The 26,425-nt window shown below is 41.6% G+C and overlaps 1 protein-coding gene across 5 annotated transcripts in view; it reads left to right on the top strand.

Annotated features, from left to right (window-relative positions):
* MLLT10 (MLLT10 histone lysine methyltransferase DOT1L cofactor) overlaps window positions 1-26,425 on the top strand; it is a 221,131-nt gene that overhangs the window by 24,296 nt on the left and 170,410 nt on the right. For 4 of the 5 annotated variants that reach the window (XM_077808198.1, XM_077808197.1, XM_077808199.1 and 1 more), the window contains one exon: window positions 12,877-12,931. In XM_077808198.1, the coding sequence (XP_077664324.1) occupies window positions 12,877-12,931 (55 nt within the window). Of the gene's footprint in view, window positions 1-12,876; window positions 12,932-26,425 lie in introns of those variants that run through there. The other variant, XM_077808201.1, reaches the window with a different exon arrangement.

Genomic DNA, 26,425 nt, shown 5'->3' on the forward strand with positions numbered 1-26,425 from the left:
TTCTCTCCTATGTGCTGTTAGTTGTCATGAGGACATTGCACATGGCAGCACAGTTACTTGCAGAGATACTCTCAAAGTTAGCAGAGGATGAATTGCAGGCACTTATCAGTGCTTTGTGCATTCACAGAGCAGCTGCGTATGGTAGGGCATTGCTTTTGGGCTAGGGAAACAAGCATTGATTGATGGGATTGTATTGTCATGCAGGTGTGGGATGATAACCAGTGGGTTGCGTAAAGCAACCTTCATGGAGCTATGTGCTGAGCTGGCCCGCGACGTGCAGCGCAAGGACAGCAGATTGAGAGCTGCCCTTTCGGTAGAGAAGCGTGTTGCAATTACCGTGTGGAAGCTGGTGAATCCAGACTGCTAGCGGTCAGTCGCAAATCAATTTGGAGTAGGAAAGTCCACTGTTGGGGCTGTATTACTCTAAGTGTGAAGGGCAATAAATCACATCCTGCTGCGGAGGTCTGTGACTCTGGGAAATGTGCATGACTTAGTGGATGGCTTTGCAGAGATGGGTTTCCCTAACTCTGGTGGGGCCATTGATGGCACACACATTCCAATTTTAGCACCAGACCACCTTGCCTCTGAATACCTCAATAGGAAGGGATTCAGGGTGTTGCAGGTACTTGTGGATCACCTGGGGTGTTTCACAGACATCAATTCAGGCTGGTCTAGAAAGGTGCATGACGCACGCATCTTCAGGAACAGTGGCCTGTACAGAAAGCTGCAGGCAGGGACTTTCTTTCCAGACCACAAGTTCACAGTGGGGGATGTGGAAATGCCCATAGTAATCCTGGGAGACTTTGCTCACCCCTTATAGCCCTGGCTCATGAAACCTTAAACAGGGCACCTGGACATCAGCAAGGAGCGTTTTAACAACAGGCTGAGAAGGTGCCGCATGGTAGTCGAATGTGCTTTTGGCCATTTGAAAGCTCTCTTGAGGTGTTTAAATGGCAGGCGAGACCTTACCGAGGATGATAATCCCGTGGTCATAGCCGCGTGTTGCACTTTGCATAATCTGTGTGACTCTAAGGGTGAAATGTTTGCTCAGGTGTGGAGCACTGAGGCAGAGCGCTCGGCTGCACAGTTTGAACAGCCAGATGCTAGGGCTGTCAGAGGAGCCCAGAGGGCTCCTGTGAACATCAGAGAGGCTTTGAGGAACCACTTTGGCAATGAGGGGCAGTAAGACATCTGCTTTGGAGTTGCTTCCCTGTTGCATCCATGTACAGTATTGGGGCCCAAGATCCGTGCAACACAATGCTTTAGAAGCCTCTACCAGAGAGTGAATTGATTGCAATACGCTTTTGTAGAACACAGAATAAAAACTCAGTACCATTAAATACCTTAGCCTTTATTGTTAAAAAGGGTAAAACCTCACAACTGTGTGTAGCTCCAGCTATCATTGTGCAAGCTGTGAGGGGGGGTGGAGTGATGGGGAAATTCGGGAGTGCTGTGGAGTGAAAAGGAATGTGTGGGCATAGAGGGCGGTGGGGTTGGCAAAGAATTGTGTATCTGCTGCAGAGGCGCTCGAACTCGGATCTGCTCAGTCTGCAGCTGTATCAGGGACTTGAGCATCTCTGTCTGATCCTCCATAACTTTTAGCATCCGCTCTGTTGCTTGTCTACCAAAAGCAGCATTCTCTTTTCTGTCCTGGCTTTCGGCTTTCCAGCACTCTTTCCGTGCCCCACTCCATCTCTCATCACGCTGCAGCACCTTGTGGAACATCTCCTCTTTCCGGTGCCTAGGATTTTTTTCTTATCTGTTGCAGCAGGTTGGCAGGGGTGCGTGTTGTGTTCCTCAGGGTCTGTGCTGAACAGAAGAGGGATTTTTGCATTCCAGCAAATGATTGAAACATTTACGTAAAAGGGCATTTTGCTAGTAGAAATAATTCTCTCTGAGAATTAGGCAGGCACACAGCCCTGTGAGCACCCCAGTCATGGTGAGTTCTGGGAGTGGGGGAAAGACAGTTGTGTGTATGGACAAAAAGGTCTCAGCTTGCAGGGGAGCTTTTCAAGGAACTCATTCTAAAATTAGCCCACAATTTTTCACAGGCGGCTAACCTGCTAGCTGACATCTCGCTGATGAGGTTACTAATGATGAGGGTGACTAGGGAAACCAGGGCTCAGCTTTTGAATGCTTGCGGCTTTCACCCTGGTCTATATGCAGCTCAGCTACGTGCCGCTTTGGTCCCAGCTCCAGTGACTGCTAAATGGCATGGTACAGTTTCCACCAATGGGGGACCTAACAAGGGTTCAATCCCTTGGAATCTGCAGTAGAGGCTTAACAAGTACGTCTTGGAAACTTTCCAGAGCCTCTCTCTGGAGGATTCCCTGCAGGTCTTGATGTCCATCCACACCATACTTGGCCATGTAGATTAGCTGCACACTAACTGCCTCCCACTTTCGATTCCCTACACAAGCCACAGCAACTTACCCAGAGTCACATCTGCTTTCTACTCCCCGTTGAGCACTTCTGGAGCGGAGAAAAGTTCCTGGCTGCATGCCCCGTTAGGCCACCCCGCGTCTTCTAGCTCAACTTCTTCATCCACAATTTCAGCCTCAAAGTTATCCCCTCTTTCAGCAGCCTGCGAAGTATCCACAGGGCAATCGGGGATGGAGGTGGGGTCACCACCGAGGATAGCATTCAGCTCCTTCTAGAAGCGGCAGATCTTAGGTGCACCACCGGAGCGATGGTTCACCTCCTGCACCTTACGGTACGCCTGCCTCAGCTCCTTTATCTTTGCTCTGCACTGCTGCGTGTCCTGATCATAGCCCTTTTCACACAAACCTCGAGAAATTTGCCCTTATGTGTCCTGATTCCTATGGGTCACTTGCAGCTGCGACTGAACAGACTCCTCTCCCCCTATACTGATCAAATCCAACAACTCGGTGGTCCAGGAGGGAGCGCTTTTGGGGTGATAGCCAGCCATGCTCACCTTGGAAGCTGCTCTGGGAAGCCAGCAAACAGGAAATGAGATTTAAAAGTCCTGGGTCTTGCAAGAGGGAGGTACAGGTTGGCTGCATGGCAGCAAAGTTCAAACCTCTGACAAGAGCGGCAGTAGGGGAATTGTGGGATACTTTCTGGAAGCCAATAAAATTGAAAAAAGCCCTGTGGTGTCTACACTGGCTGTTCGTCGACTATAAAGGGATGGAAAAGACAAAAGTCTCTCGCAGGGGTGGAAGTTTTTTGTCACCAAAACTGGGGGTAGGGGGGTGGGGTTTCGGAAAAAATGACCTTACAGTGTGTACGCTATCGTGTTTTTTTTTTTTTCACCAAAGGCCAGGTTTTGGCAACAAAACTTCCCAGTGTAGACAAGCCCCTAGTGTTCTAACTAATGACCCATCCAGGCTGATTGCATTCTGTCTGGTAGGCATTCCCCAGGTGCTAACAGTTGTAATTCTTACATATTTCATAGTCCTAACTTTAGATACAAAAATGATACCAGCATACAAGTAGGATAATCATATTAAGTAAATCATAACATTTCCAATGATATCTCACATGACCAATTTTGCATAAATATACCTTAGTTATGCCATATTCATATTATAACAGTATTTGTATGAAGAATTTGGAGTATTCTGTCACAATAGTTATTCCTAAATGAACCAGCACTACATTCCAGGAAAGGAGTAGGATGGATCGTGTGTGTGTGTGTGTGTGTCCTCTTTTCTTTACCTTTCTTACTCTTTATTCTTACTGCTCACTGTGATTTCTTAGTAGAAGATTCAGGGATGGGTCAGGATCCAGCATATAAAATTTGTCAGCTGCTTTCCTTTCTGGGATTGGCCTCTACCTTCAAACTGACTCACCCTGGTTGAATTAATCTCTTAAGAGAGCACTATGTATGCTTATTGAATTTCTATCCAGGTAAAATTCAAAGTGGCTGATAAATGCTGTTGGAAATTTTTAAGTATCTCTACATCTTAGGAAGCATTCAACTAGTGGGCCACAGAAGGAGTGTGGCTAAGCCCCAGTGTCTGAATACTTAGTCTGGACTGCCTGAGTTCTGTGGTAGAAGAGAGGCACAGCCCACTGGTGCTGTATTAAGGAGACATCAGGTTTTTTGTTTTTTTTTTAAACCTCCTTAAGAGATTTCCACTTTAAAGATATTGGGCCAGATTCTTAGCTATTGTAAATTGGAATAGCTTCATTAACTTCAGTGGGGTTCTGCCAGTTTATACCAGTTGAGGATGTAGCTGCAATCTGTGTCAGATTCTGAACTCCTGGGATTCAGCTGCCTAGGGTCAGACAGGTACAATTCTTCAAACTTTAAAGCCTTTTTATTCCTAAAGGCAATCACAATATGTAGGAGCATGAGGTTCCTCTTCACAGGGCTGGGGGAAAGCCGACAGGTGCGGAGGAGCACATGGTTCGGACAGCGACATCCCTTGGGGAAAATCTATTAATGGAGATTCTCTATGTCCTAGTAAGGAGGAGAGGATGGAAGATGATAAAATACAGGTAGGAACTGATGAGAAACAGTCAAATAAAAAAAGTCCCATTCAACTACATCATGTAATGGCAGACAGCTAAAACGTAATAAGTTTTTAAAGTGCTTATATACCAATGCTAGAGGTCAAAATAATAAGATGGGTGAACTAGAGTGCCTCGTTTTAAATGAGGATATTGATATAATAGACATCACAGAAACTTGGTGAAATGAGGATAATCAATGGGACACAGTAATACCAGGGTACAAAATATATCGGAAGGACAGAACAGGTTATGCTGATGGGGGAATGGCACTATGTATGAAAGAAAGTGTAGAATCAAATGAACTAAAAATCTTAAATGAACCAAACTGTACCATAGAATCTCTATGGATAGAAATTCCATGCTCTAATCATAAGAATATAGCAGTAGGGATATACTACTGACCACATGACCAGGATGGTGATAGTGACTGTGAAATGCTCAGGGCGATTAGAGAGGCTATTAAAATAAAAAACTCAGTACTATTGGGGGATTTCAGCTCTCTCCATATTGACTGGATACATGTCATCTCAGGATGGGATGCAGAGATAAAGTTTCTTGACACCTTAAATGCCTGCTTCTTGGAGCAGCTAGTCCTGGAACCCACAAGAGGAGAGGCAATTCTTGATTTTGCCCTAAGTGGAGCACAGGATCTGGTCCAAGAGGTGAATATAGCTGGACCGCTTAGCATTAGTAACCATAATATAATTAAATTTAACATCCCTGTGGTGGGGAAAACACAACAGCAGTCCAACACTGTAGCATTTAATTTCAGAAAGGGGATCTATACAAAAATGAGGCGGTTAGTTGAACAGAATTTAAAAGGTAAAGCGCCAAAAGTGAAATCCTTGCAAGCTGCATGGAAAGTTTTTAAAGACGCCATAATAGAAGATCAACTTAAATGTATACCCCAAATTAAAAAAACATACTAAAAGAACAAAAAAAGTGCCACTGTGGCTAAACAACAAAGTAAAAGAAGCAGTGAGAGGCAAAAAGGCATCCTTTAAAAAGTTGAAGTTAAATCCTAGTAAGGAAAATAGAAAGGAGCATAAACTCTGGCAAATGAAATGTAAAAATATAATTAGGAAGGCCAAAAAAGAATTTGAAGAACAGCTAGCCAAAGACTCAAAAAGTGATAGCAAAACATTTTTTAAGTGCATCAGAAGCAGGAAGCCTGCTCAACGACCAGTGGGGCCACTGGATGATCAAGATGCTAAAGGAACACTCAAGGACGATAAGGCCATTGCGGAGAAACTAAATGAATTCTTTGCATCCATCTTCACAGCTGAGGATGTGAGGGAGATTCCCAGACCTGAGCCATTCTTTTTAGGTGACAAATCTGAGGAACTGTCCCAGATTGAGGTGTCATTAGAGGAGGTTTTGGAACAAATTGATGAACTAAACAGTAATAAGTTACCAGGACCAAATGGTATTCTCCCAAGAGTTCTGAAGGAGCTCAAATGTGAAATTGCAGAACTACTAACTAGTCTGTAATCTATCATTTAAATCAGCTTCTGTACCAAATGACTGGAGAATAGCTAATGTGATGCCAATTTTTAAAAAGGGCTCTTGAGGTGATCCTTGGTAAGCCTGACTTCGGAACCGGGCAAACAGGTTGAAACTAAGAACAAAATTGTCAGGCACATAGATGAACATAATTTGTTGGGGAAGAGTCAACATGGTTTTTGTGAAAGAAAATCATGCCTCACCAATCTACTCGAATTTTTTGAGGGGGTGAACAAGCATGTGGACAAGGGGGATCCAGTGGATATAGTGTACTTAGATTTTTCAGAAAGCTTTTGACAAGGTCCCTCACCAAAGGCTCTTAAGCAAAGTAAGCTGTCATGGGATAAGAGGGAAGGTCCTCTCATGGGTCAGTAACTGGTTAAAAGATGGGAAGCAAAGGGTAGGAATAAATGGTCAGTTTTCAGAATGGAGAGAGGTAAATAGTGGTGACCCCCAGGGGTCTGTACTGGGTCCAGTCCTATTCTATATATTCATAAATGATCTGGAAAAAGGGGTAAATAGTGAGGCGGCAAAATTTGCAGATGATACAAAATTGTTCGAAATAGTTAAGTCCCAGGCAGACTGTGAAGACCTACAAAAGGATCTCTCAAAACTGGGTGATGGCAACAAAATGGCAGATGAAATTCAATGTTGATAAATGCAAAGTAATACACATTGGAAAACATCGTCCCAACTATACATATAAAATGATGGGGTCTAAATTGGCTGTTGCCACTCAAGAAAGAGGTCTTGGAGTAATTTGTGGATAGTTCTCTGAAAACATCCACTCAATGTGCTGCGGCAGTCAAAAAAGCAAACAGAATGCTGGGAATCATTAAGAAAGGGAGAGATAATAAGACAGAAAAAATCATATTGCTTCTATATAAATCAATGGTATGCCCACATTTTGAATACTGTGTGCAGATGTGGTCGCCCCATCTCAAAAAAGATGTATTGGACTTGGGAAAAGTTCAGAAAAGGGCAACAGAAATGATTAGGAGTATGGAATGGCTGCCGTATGATGAGAGATTAATAAGACTGGGACTTTTCATTTTGGAAAAGAAACGACTAATGGGGGATATAATAGAAGTCTATAAAATCATGACTGATGTGGAGAAAGGAAATAAGGAAGTGTTTACTCCTCATAACATAAAAACTAGGGGTCACCTAATGAAATTGATAGGCAGCAGGTTTAAAACAAACAAAAGGAAGTATTTTCCTGCCAGAGGATGTTGTGAAGGCCAAGACTATAACAGGATTCAAAAAAGAACTAGATAAATTCATGGAGGATAGGTCCATTAATGGCTATTAGCCAGGATGGACAGGGATGGTGTCCCTAGCTTCTGTTTGCCAGAATCTGGGAATGGTCGATGGGATGGATCACTTGTTGGTTACCTGTTCTGTTCATTCCCTCTGGGGCACCTAGCATTGGCTACTGTTGGAAGACAGGATACTGTGCTAGATGGACCTTTGATCTATGTTCTTATGTTTATCCTCTGATAGTCACACACCACCCCAACTGCAGCACTGGGAAGCTTCCAGTCAATTCTTCATTGACTGCCGTAGAGTTTAAGGCCAGAAAGGACCACCAGATTATCTAGTCTGACATCCTTTATATCACAGGCCACTAAAGCACTCTACACAAAGACTGATAACCAGAATTAAACTAAAGTGTTCTAGCCCTCAGGGGACTAAACCATTATGTGCTGTAGGCAGAAAACAGGAGGGGCTGAGGCATCAATTCCCTGAATTGGTAGGGAATTAAGTAAAATATACCCAGATCCCAGATGATCCTAGCAAGTGACCCACACCCCATGCTGTAGAGGTAGGCAAAAACCTCTCAAGTTCCATGCCAGTCTGACCTGTGGAAAAATTCCTTCCTGACTCCATGTATAATGAACAGTTAGACCATGAGCATGTGAGCAAGAACCAACCAGTAAGCAGTGGAAAGAATTCTCAGTACGATTTCAGAACATTGGCCAACCCCATCCAGTCTCCAATCTCCAGCTGTGGCCATCTCCCTTCAGTGAAGGGAGACACCTGCCCCCTCCCTCCCCAAATACAAAGTGTGTGTGGGAAATTCCCTTCCTGACCCTTGCAGCTGAGCTGCTGACCCCTGAAGCATGCGAGGAACATAAGATATGAACTGAGGGGACCACCAGGGCTGCCAAGCCCTGTCCCCACCATTGCAAGCAACTCCGTCATACAGACCCACTCATAAATTTATCAAGTGATATTTTAAAACTAACTAAGTTGTTTGCCCCCACAACTACTGGGAGGCTGTTCCAGAGCCTCACTCCTCTGATGGTTAAAAACCTTCTGATTCGCAGCCTGAAATTTGTTCATGGCCAGTTATATCCATTTGTGTTTGTGCTAACAATGGCTTTCATCTTAAATAACTTTTAGTCCTCCCTGCTGTTTACCCTCCTGACATATTTATAGAAAGCAATCATATCCTCTCAGCCTTCATTTTGCTAGGCGAAACAAGCCAATGCTCTGCCACTGAAAGAGCATCCCTCAGGAGCGATCCCTTTTACCTGTTCTGTTTTGGGGACCCTTTTTTGATATTTCCCCTGTGTTCCTGTCACCCTACTCCGCTTTATTTTGATGTTCCTGGTGCCTTTTGGGCACCTCTGTCCCATCTCTGGTTTCCAGATTTCTGTGAGGAACATTAGTCTTTTCGAATGCTTGTTCCCGTCAGTATTCTGCATGTGGATACTTATTCTCGCTATGCACCTGATACCGGAAAATTTTGCCTCTAGTGTCAAGTGGTTTACACGTATGACCTGCATCGTCTCATGTTCAGCACCCAGGGTATAAGGGGAAGTGCACACTGACTGCCTCTCCAGTTCCTTGTTACTGCCGCGTGGCCTGAGTCGGAATCTTTATTTCTGGAGCTATCCTCGCATCATCTTAATCTCAGTAAATATAATTGTATATAGTTTGTTACTGTTTTTATAGTATATTATGTAGTTAGTGTAGCTTAATTTTCCCCACACTGGGAGACCATCTTTGTCATTCCTTTTGGGAGTAGGACTTTTGCCAGAATTCTGGGATTTAAAAACTGTCTCCTGTCATTGCTCCTCCTTGGTCAGCAATAACCCCTATTGCTGCCCTTACTGCCTAGGAGAGGTGCATACCTCTGGCAAGTGCAGTGTCTGTTGTTTCTTCCCACCCTGGATCTGAGAGGCATAAGAGTTCCAGTTAAGGAAGCACCTCATGGAGAAAGCCATGAGATCCGAGTCAGATCCAGGCCTGGGAGACTTCCCTGTACATTGTCCTCAGTCCTCAAGCAGCACGAGTCTGAGCACGAGCGCAGAAGCAGAGTCCAGCTCGGATAAATCTAATGACTTATTTTCTCAGGCTTCTTATGAGAGTAAGGTGCACTCTCACAGACACAAAAACAGATCCACCTCTAAATCTGCTTCCAGGAGAAGGAATTCCTCCTTGACTCCTTCCAAGTTGAGTGAGTGTTGATGTGCAGGTCCCAAGGATACAGGTCTGCCTAAGCCTCCCTCATGGCAGCTAGATTCCTAAAGGGTCTGACTAGGGTCTTCCCACTACTAACTAAGCCAAAATACTTATACTGCAGCACTTACTGGGGCACCTTTCAAACTGATGACCACGTGCTCAGTGTTCTACCTGTCTATGAAGTTCGCCTTTCTCGTCACCATTATGTTGGCCAGAAGGGCAGGTGAACTGGAGGGCCCACATGGCTGACTTGCTTCACGCTTCATTTCAAAAGAGAAGGCATCCCTTCTCCTCTAACCGAAATTCATCCCAAAGATAGTTTTTGAGTTCCACATAAACCAATCGATTCACTTACTGGTATTCTTCCCAAAGCCTCACGCCTCCAGCAAGGAAAGAAGACTTCATCCTCTTGATTTCAGATGAGCATTGGCGTTCTACCTGCAAAGAACGAAACCATTTAGAAAATCACCTATACTATTAGTAGTTGTTGCAGAGCGAGCATGAGGATTAGCAGTATCTGCTCATATTCTCAAAGTGGATTTCTGCCTATATCCTTTGCTATCAGTTGGCACTTTTCCCTCCCCCAGGTGGGATAAGGGCCCATCTCACTAGGGCACAGGTGAACTCAGTAGCATCTCTTTGAGAAGTGCCTTATGCTGGCCATTTGTAAGGCAGCAATCTAGAGTTCCATCCACAAGTTCACAAAGCATTACGCTTTGGTCCAAGCCTCTTCTGTTGATGCAGCGTTTGGAATTGCAGTGTTACACGTGTATGCTGCCTGCATCCTCACACTCCCTCTCTCCCATTTGAGTACTGCTTGCCAGTCACCCATATACGGAGAACACATAGGGACCAGCACTTGAAGAAATGGAGGTTACTTACCTGTAACTGGGAGTTCATTGAGATGTGTGGTCCCTATCTGTATTCCGCTTCCCGTTTTCCTTCCCTTCTGCTTTGGATCATGACTGGAGTTGTGGTAGAGAAGGAACTGGAGAGATGGTTAGTCTGCAACTCCCTTTATACCCTCGGTGCTGCATGTGAGGAGAGCCAGGGTGCAGGCATGGACCAACGGACACTAGTTGCAAGATTTTCCAGTCTCAGGTGCATGGTGCCATACTCATATATGGAAAACAGTTATAGACCACATCTCCTGAAGGAACCACCAGTTACAAGTAAGTAACCTACATTTTTGTGGTGCAGGTCTGTTTCAGGCACTGAGGGTTTTATGTCCTTTCAGGGTGACAAAATATGCGTTCTTAACCCCAGAGGTATGCCTATTATGAAAAGGCATGTGTTGCATTTTCTTCCATGTGTCCTGTGAAAGGAGCGTTTGGGGCAGATACTGTCTCAAGTATGCAGGTGTGCTAGGAAATGCTTTCAGGTGTTCCCTGAGGCAGCTTTACTCTAGAGATTCAGTTGATCTCAGCTTCAGATCAGACCAGAGTGTTTTGAAAGAGAAAAGCCTGAGTTGGCCTCACCTCTGGAGGGATTTGAGTATGCACTGATGCAAGTAGTGCAGACATCAGTTTTCCGCTCTATGTCCACTGATGTAGCTTCACCACCTCCACTGAAGCATTCCGTGTCATTCCTGCCAATGGTTTGCCATGTACAGATACTGATGCTTGAAGTCAGGGCTAGCAGTATTCGGCAATACCAGGGGGCACAGAGAGAAAGCAAACTGCTCTCTGACTTGCCCGTGCTGAAGCTTTTAATAACTTTATGCACATTAGCACTTGAAGCCTCTTGTATCCCTTCTCTATATGTATTTAGGATTGGGAAATTGCTCTGAGAGGCTTCAGTGGTAATGTACAGTTGGAGATCTAGGCAGGTCAAGCCTGTTAATCTCTGAAGCTGTAGTAATTACTTTCGGTGTTAATTTGGGCTTGTGTCAAGATTTTTCAGAGCTGTTTGCAGTCAGAGTGCTTATTGTGCCAAGATTGCCCACATGCTGTGGAATTAGCTCCTTTAGTGTGTTGAAGATTGGTTTTGACCCCAGTGTACTCCCACTTTGAGAGGCCCTAATGCAGCTAGTGTTTGATGCCTGGAGAGCAGGTGTCTGTCAAACATACCACGCATAAGTGTATTTTTGTGGTCTACATGACCTATACAAATTCTGAAGAATTTGTTTTAATTAAAAAAAAATAAATAAAGCATTTCCGATTGTATATAAACCCTTCAAAAATGTGAACTGAGTGTAAATGATGTAGTGTTGTCTGCCTGAGTCTGCAGGCAGTCTTAAAAAATGACTGATAGGTGTTGAAACCATCTCTTTACTAACCAGTTCTAAAGCCACATGATGATCCATTCATGTAAGCATTAATTATTTAACTGCTGATCATTTTAGCAAGAGCCATGAGGGAAGGGTGAGAGTAAAGCCTGTGGGATTTGAAAAGTGCGATAGGGAAGGAAATGCTGAGAGAAGAAAGGAGAAGATATGGACGGGAGAGGATGGGGATGGAGGAAAAACAAAGGGCAAAAATATCAGTGGTTCTAAAGGCCACCCCCTGGCGTGGTGCTGGATGACAACTGTACTGAACAAATAATAAGTAATGTAAAAGTTTTAGTTACTACCTAAAGGCCAAATTCTACTTCTGATATTTGTGCAAGCCTCCCATTGTTTCCAGTGGGAGTTTTGCTATGGATTGGGAGAAAAAAAATAATTTGTCACTCCTCATTAAATGAGCTTGACACCCTGCTTCAGAGGAACTGTCAGTGTTGTAGGTTCCTCCATCACCTTACTATGATCAGCCATCTGAGTGAGAGCAAGCTGATGGTCAGGAAGAATATTGTTGTCTCTGGGACACAGGTGAACTGGCCACGCTCTACTGATGCCAAGTATATCACCATTCAAAGCCTGCAGTCTTGGAACAGGATGCAAGACGTCATCAGTCATATCAGGAGGTAGAAGCAAGAGGTAGCAGGTGACTGCTAGAACCCTGCTATGAATTTTGAGTCTTATGTCTGCAGCTGTATTCGCTGTATCCATGACTTCAATGGACCCTGATATTCTGGTGGAAGCAAATATATCTCACACAGTCTTGGATTACAACCTGGTTCCTTTGGGATTAGCCCCTCCCTCCCAAATCCTTGGAGGTTGGTCTGTCTTTCTAGGGAGTGAAATGAGAATTCTGAAAGCTCTCTAGAGAGAAGTAGAATTACAAGTAACTTTTTCCTATTTAAGTGAGTACAGTGCCATGGTTTGAAATATATCAGAAATTAGCAGCTTCATTCTGTAAGAGCTCTGTAATATGAATACATCCTTAGCATTGTTTAGATTAATGGAAATGTGTATCCACTTGCTTCTCAAACTGTCATCCGTCAGTTATACAAGACAATTACAATTATACTTTTGTATAATCTGTATGGTTTCTTTTATGATGTTTTATGATCATTTCAATTCTTTTTGTTTTTGCTTTTCCCTAGAGATGTGAATTATGCCCTCATAAGGATGGTGCTTTAAAGAGAACAGATAATGGGGGTGAGTTGCATTTTTATTTCTTTTAATTTTTTGCTTAATAAAAGGAAAACTGTACTGTAAACTGAAATAATATAAAGATCATATTATCTGCTCGCAAAAAGAGCAACTGTTTTAACACAATAGCTGACTGAGACTGCATTAGAAACTAATATTTATTTTACAGTAAAGTATAATGGGCTGTAGTTGTCCACTTTAGGTTGAACTTCAATCAGAAAACATAATCAGTTCACTGTATATTTTATTAGCTCTATTTAAAAAGTCAAATTTCTGACTGAAGGAAGAAACTGTATTGTAATACAGAAGATTCTAATCATGAGATCCTTTAGGATAAAGGGTAAATTACATATTCATTTTAGAAGATGAACAGTCATTGGAAGCTACTGTTGTGAGTGCATCAACCCATTTTCAGGCGTGGAAAGTCAGGGACTTCCAAAGTTGTAGGTCAGGCTAAATACACTGATGCATGTTTCAGATAATAGTTTTCATGCATATTTACAAATAGGTTCTGCAACACAGAAATTAGAGATCGAAAAGACGCGGTGGTGATTTACCACCACCTTTACATCTGCTCGTTATGTTGTTCCGTGCATTATCAATTCTGAGCTCTTACTGAGTAGTATCATTAAAGGAAATCTTAAGTGAGTATTTATGTCTTTATTAAATCTTTACTACTAAATGGGGATATAAAAGAATGTTTCAAGCATTTTTAGAAATGCCTGTCTTTTTTCGATACATTAATCAAGGGCCAAATCCTGCCCCCACATATGTGGCTGTAAGAGGTTCAGATTTAGTAGGACTGCTCAAATTCTGGTGTGGAAAGGGGATGGATGAGCAAGATTTTGGGAACCCTTTCAGAGGCTCAGCAACTGTTGCGTGCTGAGGATCTGTGTTCTGGGGTGGGTCCTGTATCCCACTTTGTGTATGTATCTTGTTTTTAATAGAATTTACTGAGGTATTCATAAACATAGTATATGAGCACTTCAGATACACTAAGGAATTCAGCCTTAAACAGCCCTCAGAGGTAGGGAAGTAGTAGTATCCTCATTTTAAAAGGGATGACCCCTAGGGAACTATAGATCCCTGACAAAACAATGGAATAGTATCTACAAAGAATTATAGGCTAAAAATCTGCCAGTCAACATGGTTTAATGAAAGGTAAGTCTTGACAAACAAACTTGTGGTCTTTTTTGACAAGATTATGGGTCTGGTTGATAAACTATGTTGATATAGTTTATTTGGATGTCCCCAAGGCATTTGACCAAGTACCAAATGACATTTTGACTAAAAAACTTGCATTATGTGGAACTACATGGTACACTTTAGCTGGATTAAAAACTAGCTCACTTACAGAATTCAAAATATAGTTGCTAATAGTGAGACATCAGTTAAATGGGGCTGTTTCTAGCAGGGTCCATCAGGGATCAGTTTGTGGCTCAACACTATTCCATATTTTTATCAATGACCTAGATAGTATAAAATCGTTGCCGGTAAAATTTGTAGGTAAGGATTGGTGGGATAGTAAATAATGAGGACAGGTGATCTCAATCACTTGACTAAATGGTCACAGTCTAACAAAATGCATTTTAATATCGTCAAATGCTAAGTAATACACCTGGGAACAAAGAATGCAGGCTGTACCTACAACAAGGGAGACTGTTTTGGCAAGCAGAGACTCAGGGAAGGACTTAGGCCTACATCAACATGAGCTCTCAATGCAATGCTGTTGAAAAAGTGGCTAATGCAATCCTCAGATGTATAAGAAGGGGAATATTAAGTTGTCATGAATATAAAGGGAAGGGTAAACACCTTTAAAATCCCTCCTGGCCAGAGGAAAAACCCTTTCACCTGTAAAGGGCTAAGAAGCTAGGATAACCTCACTGGCACCTGACCAAAATGACCAATGAGGAGACAAGATACTTTCAAAGCTGGAGAGGGGAAGAAACAAAGGTTGTCTCTGTGTGATGCTTTTGCCAGGAACAGAAAAGGAATGGAGTCTTAGAACTTAGTAAGTAATCTAGCTAGATATGTGTTATATTCTGTTTTGTTTAAATGGCTGATAAAATAAGCTGTGCTGAATGGAATGTATATTCCTGGTTTTGTGTCTTTTTGTAACTTAAGGTTTTGCCTAGAGGGATTCTCTATGTTTTGAATCTGATTACTCTGTAAGGTATTTACCATCCTGATTTTACAGAGGTGATTCTTTTACTTTTTTTCTTTGAGTAAAATTCTTCTTTTAAGAACCTGATTGCTTTTTCATTGTTCTTAAGATTCAAGGGTTTGGGTCTGTGTTCACCTATGTAAATTGGTGAGGATTTTTATCAAGCCTTCCCCAGGAAAGGGGGTGTAGGGTTTGAGGAGGATTTTGGGGGGAAAGACGTTTCCAAGCCGGCTCTTTCCCGGTTATATATTTGTTAGTCGCTTGGTGGTGGCAGCAATAAAGTCCAAGGGCAAAAGGTAAAATAGTTTGTACCTTGGGGAAGTTTTAACCTAAGCTGGTAAAAATAAGCTTAGGAGGTTTTCATGCAGGTCCCCACATCTGTACCCTAGAGTTCAGAGTGGGGAAGGAACCTTGACATAAGTAGAAGTAGGGAAGTTACCTTCTCTCTAAATACCGCATCGGTAAGATTACTGCTAGAATACAGTGCCCAGTTCTGGCGTCCATGTTTCAAGAAGGGTGTGGAAATAGTGGTGAGAGTTCAAAGGATGGCTGCAGAAGTGACCTGGAGTCTAGAAAACAAGCTTTTGAGAGTTTTAGGAGCTCAACCTATTCTGTTCATGGAAGAGAAGGTTGAGGTGATTTAATCGCTGTGCATAGGTACTTACATATGGAAAAAAGATATCTGACAGTGGGAAGCTTTTCAACTTGGCTGACAAAGACATAGCAAGATCCAGTGTCTGGAAGTTGAAGTTGGACAAATTCAGCCTTGAAATAAGATGCAATTTCCTAGCAGTGAGTGTGATTTAAAAATTAGAATAGTTTACATGGGAGATTGTGGAGTCACCATTGTTTGGAGTCTTTAAAGTGAGATTTCATATTTTTCTAATCCACGTGCTTTAATCTAGTTTCTGTGATAAATTCTATGGCCTGTGTCTGTGGGAGGTTTGGGTTAGCTGATTGTGGTGGTCCCTTCTGGACTTTGGATGTGAATCTCTGAATCCCTTTGTTTATTACCTTCTTTCATGGGCCACAGGGAGAACATCAAGTTCTGCATTGCCCTCACTATGATGATAACGTTAACAGCTCTGTGTTATGACAATGGCTATAATCAGGTCTCTGGCATCAATCAATTCATCACCAGGGGTCAGGAAGGAATTTTTTCCCAAATCCACAGTTGGCTTGATGTATTCTGTTCCCCCCTGTCATCAGAATTTGGCTACAGCTGGCGACAGAACAAAGGGCAGGGTAGACCAGTGCTACGAGGTGATACAGTGAATTCTCTTTCTCAGAAGCTTGGCTGGTGTGTCTTGCTCACATGCTCAGGGCCAAACGGATTGCTAGGTTTAGAGGTGGGAAAGAATTTTCTCTCAGGTAAGATTGACAGGGACCTTGGAGGTTTTCAGCTCCTCTGTAGCATGGTGTCTAGATTGCTTGCTAGGGTCATCTGGGCATATGTCAGCTAATCAATTCCATGACATTGCAGGTTCTTCGGGCATTGGTGGCACCTAATTTCTCCTGTTCGCTACTTGTGGCACACAATTTACTCTTCTGAGTACTGAAATGCTTTAGTCTAACCCAAGTTATTTGGCTCAGTGTAGGGGTAACTGGGTAAAATTTAGCAGTCTGTGGTATCCCCAAGGTCAGGGTAGATAATCTAATGGTCCCTTCTGGTTTTTAAATTTTATGAAACTATTAAATTTTAAATATGGGGAATCAAGGCACAACTTCTGAGTCCTAGTCCAATGCTTGAATTATAGGATTATTATTTTTCTTTGGGATGTTGGGGGAATGGCCGTATTGATGGATTTCTTATCCATTCTCTTTCAAGTTACACTGCTTGTGGTAGAACACTGCAGTGGAGTTCACTACACAATGCAGCCTTGCCACTTGCTTCTCAGGAAAGCCCTTCTTATGAAGGGGAAAAATAGCATTGAAAATATTCTTTCCCATTAGAAAGAATGGAAAATAAATATATTTCAGAGCTCTTGTTAAGGTCTGGTAAATGTCTGTTGTTGAATCAAGAGTCAACAAAGTGTTAAGTAAATAAAAAAAAATACAGGACTCTACTGTCCCTTACATGAACTTTGAAACATGATTTCCAGTGAGTTTTGATGGGGAAAACTAATAGTTTTAGATCTACTTTAATGCAAACTGTCAGTGTCCCTGTCTTATTAATTATACCTCTTGCCGTATTTTAACATGTGTATTTTTAGTGATTTACTCGTAATTATATGTAGTAATTTGCATATCTGAAGCTAAAATAGTTATAAGGTTGTAAATATGATTAAATACTTGAACATTTTAGTTGTTTTTTAAGGTTCCACAAACAATCTTGTCTTTGATTGTGCTTTAATGACCAGCCCTCTACCTCTCTGGCAATCTCAACACGAACCACAAACCCTTTTAATGTACTGCAGATACACTAGATATACAAAGGGTCAGAGCTGTTAGAGTACCTGAATATTGAGTTGCATGATTTTGGCTCTAGCTTATACTGGAAATACCATCAACTACCATAATGTGGTTACACATCTGTGACCACTGCCCTCATCTCAAAACGATCAGTGTCCAAAATAAGACCTTTTCTTTCAGCAATGTGGAAGCGTGATATACCTTGTCTCACCTCTGATTTCTCTTCTAGACATTTCAGAAGCAATACTGTCTCATTATATTGGAATAGCTATGAATCAGAGTCTAGTATAGTAAATCCTTATTTAACGTCGTCCCGGTTAACATTGTTTTGTTGTTACGTTGCTGATCAATTAGAGAACCTGCTCTTTTAAAGTTGCGTAATGCTCCTTTATAACATTGTTTGGCAACCGCCTGCTTTGTCCACTGCTTTCAGGAAGAGCAGCCTGTTGGAGCTAGCTGGTGGGGGCTTGGAACCAAGGTGGGCTGGCAGCCCCTCATTAGCTCCCCTAAGTTCCCTGTGTGGTAGCTGCCCAGCAGGCTATCAATTGCCGGGCAGTTCAGCTGTCCCTCCCCGCATTGCCGTGTGCTGCTCCCGCCCTCTGCCCTGAAGCTTCTCCCAGGAGCCTCCTGTTTGCTGTGCAGGGGAGAGGGGAGAAGAGGGGTGCTAATGTCAGGGTGTTCCCCACCCCCAGCTCCTGTCCCCTGTTCCTGTATCCCATCTCCAGAGAGCAGGGGGACATGACAGGGCTCAGGATGGAGGGAGCTTGCTTGCAGCAGCTGCTGTCTCAACTTGCTGATCTACTTAAAAAGGCAGTGTACTTAAAGGGGCAATGCCCATCTCTTTCTCTCACAACACGGTGTCTGTGTCTTGCGCGCTCTCTCTCTCTCACACTGACTCACTCACACACGGTGTGTGTCTCTGTCTCTCTCTGCCATGCTGTGTCTGCTCCCTCCATTGGTGCTGCCTTGCAGAGTGTGAGACTACATTAACGATAATGTATTAATCCTTGAGGGCTCAGCTGAGTGCTAGTTCATCATTTAGCAGTAAAGCATTCCCTGGGAAATATCCTACCCTCTGACTCCACTGTCTTAACCAAGCTTCACAATCATCATTGCTGTGTACAGTATTAAATTGTTTGTTTAAATTTATATACACACACAAATATACACACATTTTCCCCTGGAACCTAACCCTTACTATTTACATGAATTCTTATGGGGAAAAGTAGCATTTTTAAGGAACATAACTACAACTTTAAGTGAGGAGTTACTGTACATTGTCTGTTTTCCAAAATATATGCTGATAGGAATATTCTGTGTTTGTGATCCTCTGATGTAACTGTACCAGAGTAAATGGACCATAAGCAAGGAGATGGAGTTGGGGCTGAGGTAGATATGTAACCTTCACCGTCACCTTTAGCACTTAGCACAGTGGGACCCTGATTCTAATGGGGTCCTCTCAGCATGACTGTTACTATTTGTTTTTAGTTGAATCAATATCTGGGTACAACTAGAGCTGATTAGAATGAAGTTTGTGTGGAAATGTCTTGATTTGCTAAGGTTACAGGTGTGGTAAAAAGAATGTGCGTAGTCAGGGCTGGGGCAGGGAGTTTGGGGTGCAGGTGGGGGTATGGAGTGCTGGCTCCGGGAGGGGGTTGGGGTGTAGGCTCCTGCTGGGCTGCACTTACCATTGTCTACACCAGGGCTATTCTCAGTAGAGCTGAATCAATGGTGGTGACTGGGAAATTTTAGAGGAATAAGCTTGTTGTAAACAAGAACTTAGAGCTGAACATGGGCTGTGATGTGGTTTCAGAACATGGTTGTAACATGATTTGGCCTCATCTACACTGAGACATCATTGTTATAACATGATATCTGGAGAAGTTTTGGTAGTGTAGATTGTCCTTAAAGAAGTATTAATATTGAATGCTAATTGTGACCTGCCTATACAGGAAAGTTGTGTTTGCACTGGGAATTTTTTTAAGGAGTTTCTGCATCAGCACAGCTCCACCAGTGGTAGAAATTCTGGTTTAGACAGGAAGCAGGCATTTCTCCCATTCCATACATTATGGATTCTATGGCTGCTGCCATGGGTGGGGCTTCTTCAGTGCAGGAAAAACATTCTGAAGTGGCTTTCAAGAACTGATGTGGAAAGTGGCTTTAGGTAACACACTTTGTGGTGGCAAATGTGGATGTGGCAAAACTTTTTATTAATACAATTATTGAAAACTCTTGGCTCAAACTGTTTTAATGAACCATTTAAAAAAATGCTTGTACCAGCTACTTGAAAGGGCCAATTCTTGAAATCTTACCTCAAACAAACTTTTTTGATTTTTAGTAAGTTTTGTTTTATCTTTTTGTCTGAGTCGGGGCAGAGTAAAAACTACATAATTTGGCCCACCTTTATCCATATTGGCTCTTAAAAACATCTAGGCAATTTCCATGTATCGTAGGGACCATAGTTAACCATCATTCACCCGGTTTCTACAGCTGTATTGGAAACATGGAGGTAACCTGCTTATGAAGAGTAGTTGGACATACCAGTCTTGACCACCTTCATGCATTCAGAAACCATAGGAATAAAGTGTAAGGTTTTAAAGTTATGAATATGTGAAGGGTGGAACATTCTTTCTATTTATTTGACTACCTAATGTGTTTGATACTGTCCTATAAATATTGGATTAAAATTGTTTATGGTCTTTTAAACAAAAAGTAATTATTCCTATTGTGTGCTTTGCAGGACATTGCGAGTTAATATTGTTTTGCTCTAAAACGTTTCCCAAAATAAAAAAAAAAATGCAATTTAATAAGCACTACTAAATGGCCTTTGATTTCTTAGTGATTTTTAATATTAAAAATAGAGAATTAGGCTTGAGTAGTAAATAAGACTCCATATATTAGATGGAATAATCACTGTGAGTAGTGCCAGAATTCCTTGCTTTTCATGTTCATCAAGGCATATTCATGTGAAAAGTAAAATACATGAGTGAGATTTAAATGGGTTATAAAATCATCAGAACCCCTGATAGCTTTATTTTTTTTTTCTGTTTCAAATATTTGAAGACTATTACATGACTTAATAAACTTTCTAGTAATATCTTTGTCTTCCTGTATATGTGTTTTTATTATGTTTGTGTAAGATTATATTTCTTAGAGAAACATATTGAAAACAAAAAGAAAAGGAGTACTTGTGGCACCTTGGAGATGAACAAATTTATTTGAACATAAGCTTTCGTGAGCTACAGCTCACTTCATCGGATGCATGTAGTGGAAAATACAGTGGGGAGATTTTATATACACAGATAACATGAAACAATGGGTGTTACCATACACGCTGTAACAAGAGAACAAGAGTGATCAGGTGAGCTATTACCAGCAGGAGAGCCGAGGGGGGTGGGGTGGGGAGGAGGAAATCTTTTGTAGTGATAATCAAGGTGGGCCATTTCCAGCAGTTGACAGGAATGTGTGAGGAACAGTGGGGGGGGGGGGTTGGTGGAATAAACATGGGGAAATAGTTTTACTTTGTCTAATGACACATCCACTCCCAGTCTTTATTCAAGTCTACTCTGAAACCTGTCATACTGAAAACAAGTATCAGAAGGGTAGCTGTGTTAGGCTGTGTCCACAAAACCAAGGAGGAGTCTGGGGGCACCTTTAAGACTAACAGATTTATTTGGGCATAAACTTTCGTGGGTAGAAAACCCATTTCTTCAGATTTACCCATGAAATCTTATGCCCAAATAAATCTGTTAGTCTTAAAGATGCCACTGGACTTGTTTTTTTACATTGAAAACAAGAAGCAAATACTTTTTTTCAGGATAGCTTTCATCAGTGAGCTGGGAGGTGTCATTTGGGATTTTTGGCATTGGAGTTGGTCAGTTTGAATACAGTGAAATGTTGTTAATTGGATTGACTGAAATGCTGTAATTTTTTTAATTCATTCAAGGGGAAGGACCACACAAGTATTAGAAGTAAAAATGACTAAAGTTTAGGTCAACCTCTAACTTTCATATTTATATTGTCTTATGGTATCAGGTACTTATCCAAATGTTAGCTTTTTTTTTTTTTTTTTTTAAGAAAGTGTGTTATTTACTACTTTTTAAAACTGTTTAGAAATGTTTTGATATTGTTGGAATGAGTGTTTTACAGTAATTTTCTGTATCACTGTTTTTGTCTGTGAACTTAAAAGGTTGATACGGAGGCTTGTTGTTCTACTGAATTAAAGTAGAAGTTGTTTGAAATCTGATCCAGCTGAATGATGATGAGGAATGCTGTGTAACAGCATTCCTATGTCAGCTTTTCACCAAGACATCTCACATGCAGCTGCTTGGTAGAAAGCCAGCTAATAATGCAATGTTTTTATGTCATCGTGTTTTAAAGGGTTAGAGCAGGGATCTCCTAAATCTGTAAGGAATGTCACATGCCAGCTCTTTTGAGTCAGCAGCTTTCCCTGTCTGAGTTTCTTTACTGCTATGTTGCATTTTCAGTGAGCATTAATATATGAGAAGGCAGGTAGTGGAATGCAATCTGTGCATGACTGCTGACATGTTGTGCAAGTGCCTACATCTCACTGTTATTGTATACTCAGGAATATGTTAATCCTCTTAATCAATAGATATAAAACTTTCAGAGATGGAAATTAAAAACAAGCAAACCACTAACCACTTAATTTAAGAGATCTTTCTTGTAATTGGGGAAAATAGCTTTGGGGGAAGTTTCAGATATAAACATATTTGAAATCTCTTCTTCCTATTAATTTAATAATTTTGATAAGTTTTAGGACCCTCATCCCCCAACTGATAGCAGTGTCAGATAAAACTGTTTTTTACCCTACTCCATGGACAAACTACATTAAACCTAAAGCTGTTTTTACCATAGTTTAACTGCTTCAATCCAAGCTGTGCAAATTCCCAAAAGCAAATTGTTCAAAAGGTCAAATTGAAGGAGGGCTGGCTTATCTTTTCATCCTCAAGGAAGATAAATTGAATTTCATGCAGTTTACTTTGTGACCTCTTCAAAATTCTTTCACTGTAGCTCTGTGTGGATGTTCAGGATTCTGTGATGGATTTTGTAACAGTGACATCGTGCATAATCCTAAAGTACAAAATGTATATCCTTACCTCTGTCTATTGTGCAGCATCCTGTTTGCTGTTTGGCTACTGTTTGCCATCTCTGAACTATATGGGCCTCATAAACATTGAATAGGATGGGTGACAATGGGAGTCTGAGAAACCCTGAATGAGAGAGTCATCTGGGCAGATGAGCTATTGTCCAATATTACATTCTGGCATCTTTTGGAAAGAAATGGAGGCACTTGAATTACTCTGTCTACTCCTGATAGGGTCAGCTGGTATGTCAACAACACCTTATTTTCAACAGCACTGAAGGTGGCAGAAAGATCTAAAGAATCATCATATGCCCACTATCTTCATCCACCCCAGAAGGAGATCAACCAAAACAATGGATGCAGTCTCCTTGTTATACTTAAGCTTAACATTAAGCAAATTGACTGGGGTCAAGGAAAGCTGAATACTCCAGGAATTATCGAAATGTCATCTGTACAGCCTTAATTATTTTCCTTGGAAAGGAAAGGAGGGTTTGAGATGTTGACAGTAAATTAAATAATGTTTCTTGACCAAAGATTTGTTTAAAAAATGGTTAAAAGAAGTGGGCAGACAATTACAATAATGTGCCTCAGTACCTCGCTGTTGGCTTTCACCATTCTAATTCACAAGTGACAGTTTGCAAATCTCTTAGTACTCCCAGAAGTTCAGTAAGCAAAACTGACAAAAACTCCAGCACAGAAGACTCTTTTTCGACCTAACTTTATCATTGTGACATACAGCTCAATCCAAATTCTAAGTGAATTTATCTGCAAAATAATGCGAAAATTCCTTAGTAAGAAATGCTAGACTTTGTTACTAGATGCAAACAATCCACATTTAACAAGTTTCTGAGAACAGTTCTGTTCATTCAGATTTGTGTTTCTTCTTTGAGTGATGGTCCCTATATAGATTCCAAACATTGGTGCGCATGTGCATCATGTGCTGGAACCTGAACAATTTATAGCTGTGTCAGTTGACCCACACATACATCTTGCCATCACCCTTGTGTCTGCAGCCAAGGCTATAAGATGCCATGTGCACAGGCACCGACTTTCTAATGTGCTGGGAGGGGAGGCGGCAGCTTGATGCCCGGCTCTGCCCGAGGCTCCACCCCTTCTTCCAAGGCTCCACACACCTCTTTCCACCCCTGCCCCGCCTCTTCCCACCCCATTCCGCCCTCTCCCCCCAGCGTGCCTCACCTCGCTCTTTCCCACCCTCCCAAAGTCTTCTGCATGCCGCGAAACAGCTGATCATGGTGGGTGGGAGGCTCTGGGAGGGAGGGGGAGGCGCTGATCAGCAGGGCCTGCAGGCGGGCGGCAAACACTAGGGGGATGCGGGGGAGCTAATGGGGGGCTGCCCCACCATTTTTTCCCCGTGGGTGCTCCAGCACCTATGGCCATGTGGGTCAACACCAGAAGAAAACTTTGTCTCCTCCATCACATAAGATTTCAGAAACTATTTCTTGCAATTTTTGGATTGAGACTTCTGCCACTGCTCTCCCCAGCCAAGCCCAGACCCTCTGGAGCTGCCGCGGCCGGGGAGAGGCACCTCTCCCTGCTGAAGCCCCGGGCAGCCTGCATCTCAGAGCCCGCACCCCCAGCCCTGAGCACCCTCCCACAGTCCAAGCCTCTCAGCCCCATCCACAGCACACATCGCCTCCATATTGGTACACATAACAAAATTCATTCTGCACATGGGTGTAAAAAATTAGAGAGAACACTGGATAGGAAGCACTTTGTCAATAGCTGTACATTACAGAATATTATGAAGTCCTACATAGTGTTCTGATAGGTCACTATCTCCTATTCTTCCCAGAGCTCTCTGAAATTAAAATTCCAAGGATATACCATTAAAACAAATCTTTCCTTCTGATGTGAAAGGTGTGCCTCAGCCTCAAAATATGAAGAAGAATACAATATTTCATTCTTTGCCCTTCCCCTGTCTCTAGTCTCAGCCCAAAGGTGAGATGCAGAGTGCTTTTAACTGATTTTCATTCTGGTTGCTAAGTTCATCTTTACAACTTTTGCTAAATAGTATAATAATACGTTCTGTTAGTAATAGTTATAATGAAAGTAAAATACGTTGATTAAAAAAATCCAGTGCAAGAAATTCAGTTGTTACTGATTAGGTTATTCTATTATCTAATTTAAAAAAGTAAACAAGGAAAAAACCTGTAATCAAGCAGGAAGCTTCTGTCTTGACAATTTGATGCAAAGTAGGAATGCAAGAGTATGTACTACCATATTTGTAGAAACACTGAAAATCAGTTTAAATATACTTTAAAAAAAACTTTTAAACTAGGGCTGTCAAGCGATTAAAAATATTAATCGTGATTAATTGCACTGTCAAACAATAATAGACTATCATGTATTTAAATATTTTTTGATGTTTTCTACATTTTCAAATATATTGATTTCAGTTATAACACAGAATACAAAGTGTACATGCTCACTTTATATTTTTGATTACAAATGTTTGCACTGTAAAAATACAAAAGAAATCGTATTTTTCAATTCACCTAATACAAGTTCTGTAGTGCAGTCTTTTTATCATGAAAGTTGAACTTACAAATGTAGAATTATGTACAAAAAATAATTGCATTGAAAAATAAAACTACTTAAAACTTTAGAGCCTACAAGTCCACTCAGTCCTACTTCAGCCAATTGCTCAGACAAACAAGTTTGGTTACAATTCGCTGCCTGTTTCTTGTTTACAGTGTCACCTGAAAGTGAGAACAGATGTTCGCATGGCATTGTTGTAGTCGGCATCACAAGATATTTACGTGACAGATATGCTAAAGATTCATGTCCCTTCATGCTTAAATCACCATTCTAGAGGATATGCATCCATGCTGATGACAGGTTCCACTCGATAACGATCCAGAGCAGAGTGGATCGACGCATGTTCATTTTCATCATCTGAGTCAAATGCCATCAGCAGAAGGTTGATTTTCTTTTTTTGGTGGTTTGGGTTCTGTAGTTTCTGCATCAGAGTGTTGCTCTTCTAAGACATCTGAAAGCATGCTCCACACCTCATCCCTCTCAGATTTTGGAAGGCACTTCAGATTCTTAAACCTTGGGTTGAGTGCTGTATCTATCCTTAGATATCTCAGATTGGTACCTTCTTTGCATTTTGTGAAATTTGCTGTAAAAGTGTTCTTAAAACGAACATGTGCTGGGTCACATCTGAGACTGCTATAACATAAAATATATGGCAGAAAGGGAGTAACACAGAACAGGAGACATACAAGGAGTTCAGTCACAAATTTAATTAACTGATGATTTTTTTTAATGAGCATTATCAGCATGGAAGCATGTCCTCTGGAATGGTGGCTGAAGCATGAAGGGGCATATGAATGCTTAGCATATCTGGCACGTAAGTACCTTGCAACATTGGCTACAGAAGTGCCATGCGAATGCCTATTCTCACTTTCAGGTGACATTGTAAATAAGAAGCAGCCAACGGTATCTCCCGTAAATATAAACAAACTAGTTTATCTTAGTGATTGGCTGAACAAGAAGTAGGACTAAGTGGACTTGTAGTCTCTAAAGTTTTACATTGTTTTGTTTTAGAGTGCAGTTATGTAACAAAAAAAAAAATCTACTTTTGTAAGTTACACGTCCACGATAAAGAGATTGCACTACAGTACTTGTATGAGGTGAATTGAAATACATTTTTATCATTTTTACAGTGCAAATATTTGTAATAAAAATAACGTAAAGTGAGCACTGTACACTTTGTAATAGAAATGAATATATTTGAAAATGTAGAAAAACATCCAAAAATATTTCATACATTTCAAATTGGTATTCTGTTGTT

This window comes from Eretmochelys imbricata, chromosome 2 (genome assembly GCF_965152235.1).
Source record: "Eretmochelys imbricata isolate rEreImb1 chromosome 2, rEreImb1.hap1, whole genome shotgun sequence".
NCBI classification, from domain to species: domain Eukaryota; kingdom Metazoa; phylum Chordata; order Testudines; family Cheloniidae; genus Eretmochelys; species Eretmochelys imbricata.